A 17,891-nucleotide genomic window follows, 5' to 3' on the forward strand; every position below is an offset into this window, starting at 1 on the left:
CGCGCATGGCAGCCCAAGCTGGGGCGTGTCCAGCTGCTCCTGGTGTTGGGACTGGGGGACCTCGAGGGACCCGAATTCATTCCCACAGAAAAAGACCCTTTATTCTGCTCTCAGAACGGTTTAACAACCCATCCCACTTCCTAAGATAATAAATAACCCCTACTATTTTCATCACCATGACCCTACACACTGTAAAAGAGAAACTCCCCACCGGTGTAGAAATCATATATTAAACAGATGGAAAGCTCAAAGCAAAGTAGGCTCAAAGCATGTAGTGTGTGCACACTCAGAAGATGAATCATAGAATAGAATCATAGAATCATAGAGTTGGAAGAGACCACAAGGGCCATTGAGTCCAACCCCCTGCCAAGCAGGAAACACCATCAGAGCACTCCTGACATATGGTTGTCAAACCTCCAAATGACCTCCAAACCATCCTAAATATCTTAACAGAAGCTTATGGAAAGCCTGGCCTATTGTTCAACATCCAAAAAACCAAAGTGCTGTGCCAACAAGCAAGCACAAAACAACCCCCCCCCACCGTGCCACAAATCCAACTTAATGATGTTGGCAAATATCAATAATTTTTCCTACCAAGGCAGTTATCTTTCAACAATGGCCAACAGTGATACCGAAACACAGCATTGCCTGAGGTCTGTGAGTGCAGCTTTCTCTCGATTAAGGACTCAGACATTCACAGCAAGCAACATGCTTGCTTACAAAACTATTGTACTACTAACTTTACTGCATGCTTGTGAAACATGGACCACTTATAAATGACATCTCCACCTCCTTGAAAGATTCCATCCACGGTGTTTCCAGAAAATTTTACATATCACTTGGGAAGACAGGCGAACAAATGTCAGTATACAGGAAGAAGCAAAGATCACCAGTGTCAAAGTAATGATTCTTCAACATCAGCTTCGTTGGACTGGTCATGTCGTTCAGAGATGCTTGATTATCGTTTTCCAAAGCAACTACTGTTCCCAAATTAAGAATGGTAAGATAACGTCAGTGGACAACAAAAGTAGTTTAAAGACACTCTGAATGCAAATAAGCACTGGGAGGGAAATAAGAGCCCCCGAAGTCTCAACACCCTTACCAACTACATATCCCATGACTGTTTGACGTATTATTTGTTGGCATCCATCTGCCTTAGTGGTGAAGTCAAACTGTTGGAAGGTTGCAGCGCCTGCCTAGACTGTAGAGTATGATGCAGTAGAGACATGTTTTGTTGTAGATGGGGCAGATGAAGGTGATAGGATACTGCTTTAAGTGTACAGTACAGATAGGAATTAAGTGAACAACGCAACATTGGGCATCTGGTATCAATACCAAATAGGCCAAGAATTACTGCCGTTTCAATGCAGCAGGTATGCCAAGGTTTTGCAGTTCTCCTGTACTCTTCATTAGTTTAGCTTAGAAGAGGATTGGGCAGTGCTGACTGCCACCATCCATCCACCAGCACTATCTCTGCAAACACATACACACAAGTTCTGCTGTTGTCTGCACCCATCTGTCTCGAGAGACAATGGCATGTGTCTCCAGGGGTGTAGTCAAACAGTGGTGTTAGCAGCACCGGTGACCTCCCCTGGGGTGCAAGCTTCTACGGCCTAGACAGCAAGACCCCTTTCTCAGCCTCACTGATGTGGCCCAAAGGAAGGCAGGGCACCAATTGGGCTGCAGCTGAAAGGAGCTATCCAACTATCTTAGGGACTACACTCCAGATATGTGTAGTTACAAATGGCCTTTTCATCCTAAAGACATTCTACAATGCAGGGGAGGTTTAGGATCAGACTTCCTTCTCCCAGATGGGCTACCTTCCCTTCTACAGCAGGTGCAGAAACTGCCTTATTGATCACTGGACCCACTATTGGTCTTGTCCAGTCAATCTGCCAGAACCTGTCTTTGCATGCAAGACAAATCCCTAACACACTGAGGGTTTGAGACTCATCAGCTACCCTCACCTGGCATAGCCATCCAGCTAAATCCATTTCCTAGATTGTGGATGTTGTCGCTGATACCTTCCAGGAGCCACAGGTGAGAGCTAAATGCAGAGTAGGGACCAAAGGTGGACAAATACCTCAGAAGGTTCACAACATGTGCCCCACCACAGGTATCAACACTCCCATAACACCCCATACACCCCACAAAAGTTCAAGCATGTACAAATGACCATTCCCTTCACCCACCCAGCAAGTTCGCCCATTGGACTTTTTGATAAGCCAGAAAGAGCAAGGATCTAGTACACATGTGGTAGTCTCTCACATTTCCAAGGATTCTGTCCGCATCTTTGGGCTGTACAAATTGAAATGTATCCACTTTCAGCAAGTCTGAACTCCACCAAGTAGTGATCTGACCATGACAATGCAGCTATAGATAATTCCTCCACTCTAAGATCACCATCATCCAATCCTTCACAGAAAACCAAATCCAGAGTGCGCCCAGATGCATGAGTAGAGCCAGAAATTCTTTGGGACAGACTCATGTATCTGACAGGGGGGCCTCAGCATGAATGTTAAAAGTCCACCAGTACAAGCTGGGAGACCAGCACAAACCCCAAGACCTCCTTGGGGCTTTAGCAACAGAATCCCTATTTTGTCCCAGTCACCCATCTTCAGATACACAAATTCAAACCCAACAAACTGGGAGAAAGGGCACCTGGTCAGGGGAGATGCAATCATGATAGACCACTGCAGCTCTGCCTCCCCACCGCACTGATCTTGCCTCCTGCTGTACAGATAATTCCAGTGGCCAAAGCTGAGAGGTTACTCACCTGCCAGTTCATCCAACCAGGTCTCTGTAATACAACCCAGGTCAGTATGCTCATCCCAGATCAAGTCTGGGATGGCTGTTGTTTTGCCATTCATGGACCTGGCATTGATCAGCAGCAATACTTGAGCTATTGGGCCCACTTGAGATACTGAGAACACACACTTCTGTTCAAGGCACCATCTTGTGAGGCTTTGCATAAGATAAAAGAGTACACAGAATGCCTGGCTAGTTAAGTACCTGTCTACAAACATCTATCTTCACTGCATCATGCTTCTATGCATCATGCATAGCCAGAAAGCGATTGGAAACAGCTATGTGGCATTAGCTGTATCAACCCAAACTGCAGTGTATAATCAGCTGCTTTGATCATTTGGGAGTTGAAAAACTAGTGATAATACTTAGTGGCTTTTATTTAACATTTCAATTTATTTGCACACATTCTAAGATAAACAACATTTCTTCTCTATACATATTTAATCAATTTAAATAAATAAATATGAACAATTTAGATTCTAAAAACAGTGTATAACAAACAGAATGCCTTCATGAATATAGCAAGCTTTACTTCAAACCGTATGAAGCACTGCACTTTTCACTCTAATTGATTTTAATGGGAGAGTTATTTTACTTAACTTGTTCCCACTGAAATTAAGGTGTTGAAAAAGTGTTCTTGATTTTTTGGTTAAGGATGTAGAGCTTTTGTTTGCCTATGACTCTCATAATCATATATATATATATGTGTGTGTGTGTGTGTGTGTGTGTGTGTATATATATATATATATATGTGTATATATATAACATCTAATTAGGCATATATTACTGTTGTTTACACTTTTGAAAATTCTGTAAGTAAATCAAGGCAGCTTTTAGAATTCTGCATTAGAAAGGCTTGAGGAAGTCAAAAGGTTGGTAAATTTTAACAGCTACACTTGCTCCCTCCGTTTCGTGAGATGGACAAGATTCTAGGAAACAAATTGTAATATTTCACATTTCCTACACAGAACCCATTACATCTTTCCATGGTTTGAAGGAAGAATAATGCACCTTGCCAGGGTAAATATACAATCAGTTCTGCTTGGCTCTGTATTTGATTGCGTCACTTAAGAGACATTCTTCAAGGGAAATTGGAACCCAGTTCTATGCAAAAGAAAGAGCAAATGGAGAGTTTTGTTGGGGCCCAGTACTGCTTCATGCTTCAAGTAGCTGGATAGCCTGGATGGCCAGTTTTTAATGAAAATTGCTTTGGCTTTCCACATAGTTCTTCCTTCAATTCTCATTTCCAGTTGTAGAGTAACAGTTCCAAATGAGAACTGTTAGGAAATAACAATCAGCTGGAAGGGTGCTGGAGCACAGCTTTACTGCAGAAGGCTACTCCAAGTTGGAACCTTTGGGTTCCAATTCTGACGCGTCAAATTCAGCAGGGCCAGCAGGAGCTTCAGGTTCTCTGTAAAAATAAAATAAAATATTTAAAATTAACACCTATATTTTGACCATTACATCATTTTGTTTACTTTTCCTGTCAGGAAGGAGAAAAGCAACACACAAATACATCTGCATTCCACTTCATGTTATTCATTTTTTAAAAGTAATGCAAGTAACTGTCACACTGAAGCTGTAGCAATGCTGTTGCTTCTTGAGCAGGAAAATCAATTCCAGAAGCTACAGAAAAAGATGTAATGCACTGATTGTTAGCAACTGCAGGATATTAGAAGTGAAGCAGATTATATAAACACAACAGATATAAGAGTGGGAGACTAGGGCTGGCTGATGTTAAGTTTTCAGCATCTCACTATATCACCAGCCAAGCATCACAGTTTGGTGATACACTGCGATGCTGAAACAAGCTGCACTGCCCCAGCCGGTGAGACGAATGGTGAAACTGAGGCAGTTCTCACTGCAGGAGCTGAGGCCCTTTCACCCTAGCGCCTTACAGGCTGGGGTCAATGCAGCTGGCCTCTGCTCCCTGCTTAGTTGGGGACAGAAGGGCTCCCACCCCCCAACTGAGCGACCACCGATCCCTCAGCAGCATCGGGCTTTGCTCAGTTGCAGGATGGAAGAAGCCTTTCTTCCACCTCCCCTCAGCCAAGGCAACCATGCGTCCCGCAGCCGAGCAGTTAAAGGATCCCCCACCACGTCGCTGGCTTGCAAGAGCCAATGCTGGGCTGGGGGATCCTTTAACTGCTCAGCTGAGGGGAGCGTCAACTGCACTCCGCAGCCAAGCAGTTTCACGGAGCCCTCACCCCCACTGGATAATGTGAGCCAATGGTGGGATCAGATGCTCCATCAAACTGCTCAACTGAGGCAAGGGCAGCCACACACTCCTCAGCCAAGCAGTTTAAAGATGCAGAGGGAGGAACTATGCAGCTTGTTTCTCCCTTTGTACCATATGAGGGCAGAGTGGGATGGTGGTTTCACTCAGCGAGCACTGCTAACAGAGGGACTCAAGAGCGGTGGCAGTCTCACAAGCGATATACTGCTGAGTGAAGGTGACATTATGGTTCACTCCTGAGATCAATATATCACCCAGGCCTATGGGAGACACACAGCCTAACTATAGAAAAATAGTGACTCCTAACAGATTCCTCTTAGAGAGCCTGCCCTTCTCTCCACTGGGGTTGTTATTGCCTCTGAATCAAACAAAACTCTTGCCTCTGACAAAACAATAGGTATGATTTGGGTATCCAATCTGAATCCCACAAAAGTGTTAAAAGACATGTAACCAAACTCTGACAGAAATCATTGCACTGGATATTGATAACGAGTAAATAATTACTGAATTAATTCATGGAAACAGCTTAATTAGTGTTCACAAACTATGGGAAAATATATGCGTCATATCAAAACAGTAAAATCATGCATACAAAGCTACAACAAAAATGGACAGCTCTGGATAAAAAAAATAGAAAGAAAAGCCATGCAAGAGAAATGTGCAGAATAAGTTATTGTTGCAAATTGTTGCTTTAGATTACAGCACTGGCCTAGATTCTTCTAGGGAAAAAACCAAAACAAACCATTACTGCCTTTAGACAGAACTGTTCAACAAATCAATTTTCTTACTATGTCTGAAAGCAAAAATCACAAACCGCAAGTACACATTTGTAAAAGAGAGAATAATGTTTTATAACTTTATTTAATAGTAGATTTCAAGATTTTCAGGGAAAGAATAGTCATTGTGAAGTCAGCATTGGCATAGACAGCTGATGTAAACTGAGAAATACCATTTCTGTCACATCTGAACACCAATGCTGGAAATGGGATAAAATACTGACTAGCCATTCTAGAATAATTACTTTGCTTTAGTTAGCTTTTATTCTGTTCTAGCAGATTAGTGCAACTGTTCCACAAAAAATGTGCAAGCCCTTTCTGAACACTAAGCACATATATGCGGAAAGTGTGAGCAAAGTAGAAGTCAAGAAGCGTATGGAAGCTCACTCAGCAACCAAGAAGGCTACAGAGAATCAGGGACAGCTTATCTTGGGCTGACTCACTCAGTTTTCACAGAAGATCGGTATTTCCAAAATACAGCAGCTAGAGCAAGCACAACTAAAACAGCCAGGATACATCCTTGAAGGGAAAAAAGAGAATGATATACCGTAGTACTAATTAATAAGACAAAGTAATTATTTTTCCGTTGAGGAAAAGCAATAGTATCAATAGAAGTCACAAGACAGGTTGTTACCTTGCAATGCTCTATTGACATTAAAGTCACTCAGGTGGATAAGTTCATGTGCTACTGGGTACTGTAAGTCTCTAGACACATACGTACCTCAAGCAGCAAATCCACTGTACATCTGTAGTCACCCCCTTTTGGGGCAGATGTGCCGTTGTCCTCAGAGATTGATTGCAGCAAAGAGTTCTTCCTGCCCCTAACAGATGTCAACTCTGCAGACTGAGTGGCCCTAATGACAGTCAAAGAGCAACTCTCCAACCCAAGCAGTGTGTGAAGCTGAAGCAGAGTCACCTGGTTGCCCCCAAGATTGAGGGGGCCCAGCATGCGTGTGATGTCACACGTATCGCATGTCATGCACGTGCAGCGGAGGAGACCAAGCACTCTGAAGGAGCTGGCCATTAGCCCTGCAATGTGTCTCACACACACAGCCACCTCAACACTAGGCCCTCTGGAGTTGGCATGCTTGAGCTCAAGACACCCTTACTCCTGAGGATTTTTTTAAAGCACCAGTAACACCCAGGTGCAAGAACATTAGAAGTCACAGCATGGGGGAAGTCTGTGCTGAATTTGGAGACAGCTATGTACATTACAGGAGCAAAGATAGTGGAGGAAGCAGAGCTGGCCTCACCAAATAAATAAATAAACAGCAGATCTTGGAGAAAAGTTTGCACCCTAAGCATATTTGAAAAAGAATCAACATCACAAGGCATGAAAAGTACAATAGCAGCGATTGTACACTGAAGTAACTTGCTCTGTAATTACTTACCAACAATAATTGCGGTGTTGTCCGATTCTAGAAAAGAAGTAAATAAAAAGTGAGCTAAAATTTGAAGCGATGTACTGTAATTGTTACAGATCGTAGCGTGCTCTCTTTCTATGCACGTATGCATTTGTGTGTGTCACACACTGAATAAAATATAGTACAACTAATAACTGGAGTTAATCTACTCCAGTACACAACGGAAGACTGAATTTCACTGGAACCAAGAAATGGGTTTCCCACTTTTAAAAATTTCACATATAGTGGTACCTCGTTTTGAGTCTGCCTCGTTGAGCGTCCGTTTCGTCAAACGTCTGCGGCAAACCCGGAAGTACCGGAACGGGTTACTTCCGGGTTTGCCACTCGCACATGCACAGAAATACTAAATTGTGCATGCACAGAAGTGCAAACGCTCCGTGTGTGTGCGCAGAGTGGCGCTTTGTCGTGCGTACTTTTTGTCTAGCATCCGGGACTTCGGAACAGATCCCAGTCATAAAATAAGGTACAACTGTACATTCCAAATTTGTTCCTCTAAATCACTTACTTTAGTGATTCAAATCATCCCAAAGCAGTTTATGGAAATGTTAGAAACATATCAAGTAATGTAAGTATTAAAATATACATTTATAAAATCAACAGCAAACAATAAACAATGTCAGAGATATACACAGAATCTGAAATAGAGTAATATCTAGTCAGGAAAGCCTACACATACAAATGTATCTTTAAGTGTCTTACAGCCATAAAATAATTGTAAAATATATTCAAAATCAGTAGATAAAATTAATATAGCAACACAGCTGAATCACCTCCCAAGCAAAGGTCAAGTGCATAGGCAAGCTTTAAGCAAGTGTCTAAATGACAAGAAAGCTGGAGCCTGCCTGATGTTCACTTGAAGAAGAATCCAAAGGGCAGGCGCTGCCACACTAAAGTCCCTTGTCTTATTGGACGTAAGATGAACCTCAGGAGGACATGGCACTACTGAGAGTGCATCTCCTGAGGGTCAAAATGTCCAGGCAGTAGTATACAAGGTAAGGGGTTTCCTGGTTCCACATTGTTCAGGGCTGTACATGCTAATAACAAGACTTTAAACCTGGCTCAGCAGCATATTGGCAGTCAGTGCAGCTTTCAGCACAGATGTTAGGTACTGTCCATGTTAGGTACTGTCCATGGGCACCTCCTTCAGCAGCTTTATAGCAGCATTCTTTACTAGCTACAGCTTCTAAACCCAATATTAAAGAGACATTGCGCATACCTTTGTAAACCAAGAAAACTTTATTAAAAATATTTAAAAAGGAAACACCATACAGAGCATGTTGCCTGTACTATCATACTAAATTACTCAAGAACTGTATCTATCACGCCAGCTGAAGTCAAGAGAAGGGCACTCCTAGCCACTGAACCCATTTGGCCCCCTGGTTACACAAATAGCACCCCTATAGCACCCCAAGCTCCATACCTGCTTCTTTAGAGGGAGTCCAACCCCATTCAGAACAAGCAACTGAACTGTTTCCCAGTCTCAGGATCTGTCACCTGCAGACTTGCCATCTTACCAGGTTTCATGCTCAGTTTATTAGCCATCATCGAGTCCACCACTGTGCCAGGCACTGGGGATAAAATCATGCCCCATAAAACTCCACAGGTGCCAGGGGGCTGAAGGGTACTTCCCCAGTGCTACTCTTTGGAACAGGCCTGGGAGATAGGATTGGAGCCACTGTAAAACTGTGCCCCATACCCATCCTATGGAACCAATCCAGGTTTGATGGTATCAAAGTTTGATGGTATCAAACACAATCGTATTTCTTTCCTTTTTTTAAAGTTTTCAGTTACATCATTTCAATTACATCATTTTCTGTTTTTATACAGTAGTCCTGTTACCAGCACTCCAAGACAGTTCTTTTTACTTCTTGCTTAACTGCATATACATAAATTCCTTTACCTCATTATCCACACTCTCCTATCTTTTATGTTGTCAACTGTTGGTCACAAAGTATCCTCTACCTGAAGAGTTCTGTTGGTTGGTGGCTTGAGTTTGCAGTACATGCAGAAAGTAGGCACAATTATGTGTGGTTACCTGTGTTCAGGAGGACTTGGAGTGAAATTTATCTCTAGTTATTTGCGGTCCTGTTTCCTAGTCCACAAGTCCCCACAGTACCAGGGAGCGCCATAGCATTGTTTGGAACACTCCGAAGAGATTGTGTCTACAGACCCTTGCCACTTGCCATCCAAGGAGTTGCTCACACAGGTATAACGTTTGCACAACAGGCTACTTCACTCAGTGCTCTTGCTGTTGTGTTCCGCACTAGTTGCCACTTCCAGAGCAATCCCAAGGGCAAGCCCACACAAAGCATATGACAGCACTCCAGATGTGAGGTTGCCAATGTGCGATCCACAGAGGTAAGATCCTATCCATGTAAGAGCATAGTTGGGGCACTAGCCAAAACTAGTGAAAGGTGCTTGCTAGCAACCAAAGGGTTTTTCTTCTAATGATAATGATAATGCCAAAAGGAGTACTCATTGTCTGGAGGCAGTGATGGGTTGGATGAGGGCAAACTACCTGAAGTTGAATCCAGGAATGACTGAGATGTGATACCAGGTCCAGGATTTTCTTAATGGGGTTTCATTACCAGCTTATGCAGAGATGGATTCACCAGGCCCTGAACATACTCTATTGTACCCCTCAGCTAGCTCAAATAAACCATAATGAGCAAGGGTTGATAAATCAGGTTGTGAGTTGGACAGCTACAAGTATCTGGTCCATGTCCTCAGGCCACAAAAATAAAACTGGTCCCATAAAACTGGGTTAAGACTGGACACTGATCACCTCATTTGGTACTTCAGTAATAGTAGCATTCAAGGCAGCAAAAATACAGATGGCTTTCTTCTCAAAATGCTTTGCAAATTTGTCTCAGCCGTTCTCCAACTGCAATATATGACAGTTATTCCTACAACACTCCAAAAAGCTCTGAACAATTATTAAAGGATGCCATGGAAACAGCAAAAAAAGCCTTTGTAGCTTTCACTGCCATACACTCCAACATGTGTCTGGTTAACTTCATATGGAGCCTTACATCTCTTGCGCTCCAGCCTGCTTCAGTGCTGCAAGTACTGCAGAAAACCAGGGAGCAAAGTGGGCTCAACAGTGCCAGAGAAGGCATACAGGGGCAATCATGTCAAAAGCCCGCTGCATCTTCCTATTCCAATGTGAGATTAAGGTCTTAGGAGGACTGTTGGCTGCCTACTACAAAATGCCCCAGAGGAATCCATCAAATTCCATTAAGTCTCAGGGGGGCGGATCAGATTAATGAGTCCTCCCCAATGCAGAGGAAGGGTAGTCACAAGACAGATAAATACATAAGAATGAATATTTATATATGGAAGGTCTCAGGTTCACTGCCCAGCATCTCCAGGTAGCGCCCAGGATGTCCGCTGTCTGAAAACCTGGAGACTTGCTACGAGTCTGAGTTGACAATACTTAGCAAGCTACCAACTGTTTGGGTGGAAGGCAACTTCCCATTCTCAGCTCAAAACCATTTCCTGTTTTTAAAAAGCTGCCATATTCATTAGAAGTGCAATACCAAATCTAAAAACAAGCTTATAAATTTGCTGTCACTACCACTTTTTAACTGTACCTATATCGTCTGGAGGAAGCGTTGTCTGTGAACCTGGTCCTATAAAAAAAGAGGGGGTTGTTATTTTTATATTTATTTATGTCATGCGCTTCCCCCCAGACAGGGAGTCTAGGCAACTTACAGATAAAATAGTAGCAGCTAAAAAAAGTCATGTAAAAACAATTAACACTAATATAACTGTCTCTGAGAGAGAGAGAGAGCACGCTATTGAAATAGAGATAATAATTTTAAAAAATCACAGCACCAGCCCCACCAGTTCATAAAACATTGCACTGGAATTTATGAAAAGCAGTTTAGAAAAATTTTAAAGAAAGCAAAGAAAAATGGAAAGCTTGCTTGAATTTCTTATACAGTAAAAGACATGTCTTAGTACAAAGAGTAGCATTCCATAAGTTACACAATTCACAGAAAGCCAGGCAGAGCTAAAGGACTCTCTAGCATCTAAAACAGCAAGAAGCCCCACAAATAGGAAAGTAGTAAGAATAAGCAAATGAAGAAAATTAAGAAAAAGAAAAGAGAATAAAGACCAGACCCTCTATCACAATTATATTTTAAGGGTCATTTCATATCAAGTGATCCAACTTTTTACCTCATGTCATCCAATTTGCTTCATATTTTGTACACTTATTGAATGATCAAAACTAAGTTTAAATCTTTTTAAAAATCTCATCTTATTTTTGAGTTATGAGGGTTTGAAATTTCAATAAATAGACAATTTTGGCCTTGCTGAATAGCTGAACAGCGTGACAGTTTGAAAACAAAAACAGAATGTGGGATCGGGCAAAGGAAATGGAATGCACTGACTGGGGGAAATAGCTTGCTAAATTCTGAATAGGCAGTTCAGAAGGAAGGCCACACAGCACAACATTCTGTTACAGGTTGCTCTTATGGTGTATAATTCCATTGTCTCAAAACTACTACAGCACTACCATGTACCCAAGTATCCTCATGATATTCTTCTAATAAAATCAATCCTCTCTCTGCTGATGTATCTCTATAAATATTGACAAGAGTCCATTTCCTCCACTGGTTTTATACATAAACTCAATTCTTGCTCCCCCCCCCCCCCCACTTCTTGAAATGCATCCACCAATAACAGTGAAAAGCAATTGTTTACCTGGTCCGGGGTCTACGGCGCCCTCTCCTCCGTCTTCAGTAACTGGTGGTTTTGGACCACCTGTGTAAAGAGATTTTGAAGTGCTGACTACAACTGCCCTTACTCCTCTCAAAATTAAGAACTAGGAAAGTCCATATAAGGTGCCACATGGTTTCAGGACACTGTCTTTGGACTCAGCTTTAGGAAGTTAAAATAGATTTTTTTAATGAAAAATAAATTGCTGTTGTTATTTATATTTTGAATTTTTTGATAGTCCAACTTTATTTCAACATCTGATTTTATCTGTATTTTCTCTCTAATACTATATTGGATTTGTCCATCATCCAGCTGGTGACTGAGTGCACGTGGGCAATCAAGGATGACCATTACTGCTGCCGCCACTAGCAGTGTGGATGCAGGAGACTGGACAGAATGAAGGAGAGAAAACTCTGAGTAGGCTGGTGAAGTGAGCAAAGCCAGCAAGTGGCCCAAAGAAGAAATCACTGCCATGCCCACATTGCTGCCACCACCAAAAGAAGGAAGATTGCACTTCAAAACTTGGGCTTTCTTTTGTGGGTCAATATGGCAGGGGGTGGGGATGAAGGAGAAAACTCCTTCTGCCCCTTGGTCTTCCTGCCCCAGCAGGAACAACGAGTGAGTCACTGGCCCAGACAGGTGGAGCAGGTGGTGAAAGGGCGAAATCACTAACCAATATCATGGGTTGCTACTGGAGGAGGAGGAGTGAGGTCCACCAGATGCAGTGATCCCCTCTCCTCACTCCTCCCCCATCTTGGTAAGTGGCTGTGACCCAAGAAGTCAGGAAAACAACAGAGCCCCATCCATGCTGCCACCAAGAGGTTTCATTATGAAATCTTATATATCCTATTAGCATACATGGAGTAAGATAATCCTGACTTAAATCTGAGATATTAAAGTCACATTTTCTAACTCACCTGGGCTAAGAGTTGTGTTTCCGGGTTTGGTGGTGGGGGCAGCTGGTGGGGCAGCTGGTGGGGCAGTTGGTGTGGTAGCTGGCAGAAAAGAGAGCAAAGAAATAAGGATTCTGCAACACAATAGCTCTGACATTTATTTATGAATTTATACCTTGTGCTTCCTCCCAAGGAACCCATTTAAGTGTAGTAAGATACTTACCCTTAACACATTCTGGAGCAGGAGGTTGCCAGGCATTGTCAGCCCCACATTTACTACTGCTACTCCCCACCAGAGTGTATGCAGGATCACATACAAACTTTACACAACTGTTATACTGTATGTGTTCACGGCCTGGACCACAGTCACTCTTCCATTTTTTATTTCAGTTCTAAACAAAGCCAAGGGACGCGGGTGGCGCTTTGGTCTAAACCACTGAGCCTCTTGGGCTTGCTGATCAGAAGTTTGGCGGTTCGAATCCCCGCAACGGGGTGAGCTCCCATTGCTCGGTCCCAGCTCCTGCCAACCTAACAGTTTGAAAGCACGCCAAAAGGTGCAAGTAGATAAATAGGAAGGTAAATGGTGTTTCCATGCGCTGCTCTGGTTTCGGTGTTCCGTTGCACCAGAAGCGGCTTAGTCATGCTAGCCACATGACCCGGAAAAACTCTCTACGGACAAACACCAGCTCGCTCAGCCTGTAAAGCAAGATGAGCGCCGCAACCCCAGAGTCATCTGCAACTGGACTTAGCTGTCAGGGGTCCTTTACCTTTATAAACAAAGACAAGTAGGTACAAAAGGTGACCTACAACTCACCCCTTCTTACAGCCTAGAGTTATTTCATCACCTAGCTGCAAGTCTTTTGATTTTACGATTCTGCCATTCTCTTAACTTATTGTAGGACATCGCCTTCCTAACAGGAAAATCAGAACAAGCATTAGCACATGCAGCCTTCATACTTTAAAAGGAAAAGAATCGGACACCAAGGCCATTTCCGGCCTTGTTTGAGCATTCATCCTGATTTGTTTGGGGAGAGGCTATACGACACGGTATCAAAGATAATTTCCTATCACGTTCTTTACTGCAAAATGTCCAGGTTGTTTTGTTTTAATCATATTTGGTGTAAAATATATAAAATTTACATACATATATAAAAATATTTACTTTGGAGAGATTTAGCCAAGGCAGTACAAAACGTAAGGGGGGAAACTATAAGATAAAAGAGTGCATAGGAAACAGCTGCCTACCATTACATGTAATTCTATTTTTTAAAAATAATATTTATAAAATTTTCCATTTTAACAATCCAATAAAAACTACATTAAAACATTCCAAATTATAATACAATAAAAAAAACTCCAAATATTCAATGCCAAATTATATCTTTTGGGTGGCTTCCCATGCTCTGAAGTTCAGGGGGTGATGATCTAATCTCATACTGCATTTCTTAATTAGTCCAAATAGTCCAAATAAAACATTTCCAATGTTGATCCTTCTTTTTTTTTTTAACAGCCTCCGAATTAGTTTAGCAATTGTAGTTCTGTGTGAATTCTTTATTTTCCTGTTGTAATCCAAAGTCCTCAGCTACTCACTTTCGGTTTCTTCACACAACAGCAAATCTCAGCGCATCACATCCAAGACAAAGGGAGGTCTAGCCTTCCACCATTAACACCGGTCAGATATCCGAAATTCCCTTCTGTGATCTCCTTCCAGCTGCTAACAAGCTGATGCATCAGATAAACCCCATAACTCCCATCAAGAATTCTTTTTATCATTCCATTGAGGATTGTTGCCAGAATCAAAGTCTAAATTTCACACAGTCAATTTTGTAGTTAAACCGTAACAATGGCAATAACAAGATATTCTTTCAATCCCGCTTGCATTTCAAACATCAGTCTTTCAGGCGAGATTTGCAGAATAAACAGCAAATGTAAAGTATATAAAAAGAAGGTAATGGAGGCTCATCACCCCCAGTATCTGAATTAGTTTAGCAAGTGGGTTAGTCCATTGTGCTTCTGTGTGAAATATTTTTAAGTTTCTTCTCTTTATTTTCCTGTTGTAATCCAAAATCCTCAATGAAGCAACTTTCAATTTCTGCACACAAAGGCAAATCTCAGTGTGTCACATCCAAGACAAAGGGAGAGCTAGCCTTCCACCATTAGCGCGGAAAAGATAAAAAATAATAATAATGACATTTTGTTTGAGAATAGTATGCTTCATAGGACATCCATGATGGTTACATTACTCTTCTTTGAGCTGTGTTAGAAACCCAGAAGTGATGAAGAACAAAACTGCATCTCTATCCTTGATTATCATTTTTTTAATCACACTTTGCAAAAAACAAAAACAAAACAGCAGCTTTTCTTTAAGGTATAATTGGTGGAGAAGTACCTACTGAACAGAAAAAAACTATGTATGCTACCACAGCTGCCCAAAATATCTATGCCCAAAAATGGAAGGAAGGAACATATGGATGGAACTATCACACAATATTATTATTTGTGACATAACCAGTTCAAAACTGTCTGAATAACTGTATAAATTTTGAATAAATGTGAGCTCTGTGCAAAAGATGCAAGGAGGGAACAGGTCCAATTAATGGTGGCTATCTTAAATAAACGGGACTTAAAATAGCAGAGTAAGTTAGAGAGCATTCCCAGAAAGATGACATTGCAGAACAGCTTTCCTTGGAAGAATACCATTTTTAAAGACAGTTGTACCCATTTGCTTAAATGCACCAGAGTAAGGCTGGAAGGTGATCCAACATCCCATGTTATCAAGAGGCAGACCCAAAGTACAAAAATCATAGGAACAGGCAATTTTGGGGCAAAAACCTTGGAAAACGAAGGAGCACTGGTCAGTTCCATCCATTCCTCTGTGTAAGCAGACTGGCCATCTAGTTAGAGCAACTACTTTTTATAACTATATCCCCGCAGAGCCTGTTTTGAATGTGTTGTATTCTTGAGGGATCTTGAGTAGATAAAACTAATGTATAATTTTGCAGATTCATATGAAGTCCATGTCTTCTTCCTCCAATCCTGGGTTGCATTCATGACAAATCCCCAACAAATATCCTAGCTCATTTGAAACCTTGCTGGTGACCTTTTGGTTGGCCCTAACAAATGTATATTTTGCCATATTACGGCCTTCAGCTTTTCAAGAATTAAAGTATAATCCTCATATCTGAAGATAGGTGGTATATACAACAACCACATTTACCCTCAGTGCTGCACACTTTACTCTTTTAGGAAGTTTTGTAGGCAACAAGTAAAGGACACCCGTAACTTTTAGTGAATTTTGATGCCCTAAATTTACATGTTTTTAAGTAACTGGCCTCTCAGTCCATACACAGAAAGTGGCTTTCTTGCGCTTAAGCTCTCCAAAAGGCCAGCAGCTCATCTGATCCATAATGCTAGCAGCCGCCAAATTTGACCCGCCAGCTGTTTTGGGACTACCATTCCCAGCATCCCTGACCCCTGGTCCAGTTAGCTAGGATTGATGGGAGTTGTAGTCCCAAAAGAGTTGGAGGCCCAAGTTTGGCCATCACTGAGTGGTTGGACTTCTCCCCATCCCTGAGAAAGCCTTGCTTAGCCCTCAGACAACATTCAAGGTGCCAGATTTCCCGTCTTTTAGGCAAGGCAAGGCATGACCGCAAGGAATTCCTACCTCACACCCCGCCTCACCTCGAACTCTGGACAACGAGAGAAACAGCAGCAGGAGCAGCAGCGGCGGCGACAAAGAAGGCCCGCCAAAGGAGCAGGTGAGAGGGGCCATCGCAGCAGCAAAAAAAAGGAGAACCCTTTGGGGCAAGTCAGAAAAAAACAGAAAGCACCACAATGGAAAAGCAAGGCGACGCGGCGGGCCCGGGAAGCAACTCGAGGGGAAGGGAGCGGCGGCGCTTTTTTCAGACGAGGGGCGTGAGCACTAGTGGTTTGAGCTCAGGAGCTCCAGGAGGAGGGTGAAGAGAGGGAGCCGTCTCCGCCGTTATCAGTTCCCGGCCTTAACGTCCCAGAGCCGCGCGCATGCCGGTTGGAGGTGGCGGCAAGGGCGCGCGCTCCGGATAGGCGGGTGGGAAACGTGGGGAGAAGAGCCGCGGGCTGCCGGGTCTGCTCTCTGCACCGCCCGAGGGGAGAGGTCGCGGGATCTGCGCATGGCAAGACCCCTTTCGGCCACTTTGATGTGGAAAGTAGAGCAATACAGTTTGGCTCCAGCTGAGCTGCAGCAGCTGCCGAAAGGAGCCATCCAACCATCTCTGGGACTCTATTCTGAATTTGTGTAGGGTTACAAAAGGCCTTTTCTTCTCCCAAAGAGATCTTACATGGCAGCGGGAGAGTTAGAATCAGAGAATTAATCATCCTAGATGGGCTACCTACCCAGGTTCCTTCTACAACACGTGGAGAAACTGCTTTATTGATCACTGGACCACTATTAGTCTTGTCCACTCAATCTGCCAGAGCCTGTCTTCGGATGCAGGGCAAGTCCCTAACCACCTGGTTTCGCCAGCTAGCTGAAGCCATTTCCTGGTGTGTAGATGTCATATGCTGATAGCTTCTAGGAACCACAGATGAAAGCTGAGTGCAGAGTGGAAAGGTAGACAAATATCCCAGAAGGTGCACAACATGTCCCCCACCACAGGTACACGTGGTAGCTCTCACATTTCCAATGATCCTTTGTACGTCTCTAGGCTGTACAAATTGAAATGTATCCAGTTTCAGCGAGTCTGAACTCCATAAAGTAGTGATCCAACCATGACAATGGAGCTATAGAATGTTCCTGCACTCTAAGACCACCATCATCCAATTCTGCACAGAATACCAAGTCCAGAGTGTGCCCAGATGCATGAGTAGGGCCAGAAATTACTTGGGACAGAGTCGGGCTTCTGACAGAGGTATCTACGCATGAATGAAAGTTCCCTTGCACAACTTTGGGGGACTCCAGCACCAACCCCAAGACTCTTTGGCTAGCTGAGGGAGACTGTGAGCCCCAGGGTACAGCAGCAGAATCCCTATTTTGTCCCAGTCACCCATCTTC

At 43.0% G+C, this 17,891-nt stretch overlaps 1 protein-coding gene across 4 annotated transcripts; it reads right to left on the reverse strand.

Annotated features, from left to right (window-relative positions):
* Nucleotides 1–3,605: 3,605 nt before the first annotated feature.
* On the reverse strand, nucleotides 3,606–16,992 carry LOC309343468 (uncharacterized protein). Of its 4 annotated transcripts, none has more exons than XM_081865070.1 (7): nucleotides 16,544–16,986; nucleotides 12,887–12,940; nucleotides 11,955–12,014; nucleotides 10,838–10,876; nucleotides 7,212–7,238; nucleotides 6,264–6,339; nucleotides 3,606–4,219 (listed from the first exon to the last, which is right to left on the reverse strand). In XM_081865070.1, exons 1-7 carry the CDS (start codon nucleotides 16,632–16,634, stop codon nucleotides 4,144–4,146), a joined length of 423 nt encoding a protein of 140 aa, XP_081721196.1. In that variant the 5' UTR covers nucleotides 16,635–16,986; the 3' UTR covers nucleotides 3,606–4,143. The 4 variants fall into 4 exon arrangements, with proteins under 4 accessions (XP_081721196.1, XP_081721195.1, XP_081721194.1 ...); XM_081865069.1 differs by having other exon boundaries at nucleotides 16,532–16,986; XM_081865068.1 differs by having other exon boundaries at nucleotides 12,887–12,964; nucleotides 16,544–16,984.
* Nucleotides 16,993–17,891: the final 899 nt, after the last annotated feature.

The sequence above is a fragment of the Podarcis erhardii genome (assembly GCF_964252035.2).
Source record: "Podarcis erhardii genome assembly, chromosome: 6".
Lineage (NCBI taxonomy): Eukaryota > Metazoa > Chordata > Lepidosauria > Squamata > Lacertidae > Podarcis > Podarcis erhardii.

What these genes read in the sequence shown, in the direction of transcription:
- LOC309343468 (XM_081865068.1), bottom strand. Translation starts at nt 16,634, where the DNA reads ATGGCCCCTCTCACCTGCTCCTTTGGCGGGCCTTCTTTGTCGCCGCCG. An exon ending in GCTTCCTCCAGACGATATAG is followed by an intron (nt 7,239 to 10,837) that starts GTACAGTTAAAA and finishes CTTCTTTTCTAG; the next exon opens with AATCGGACAACACCGCAATT. An exon ending in CGATCTTCTGTGAAAACTGA is followed by an intron (nt 4,220 to 6,263) that starts GTGAGTCAGCCC and finishes TTATTTTTACAG; the next exon opens with AGAACCTGAAGCTCCTGCTG.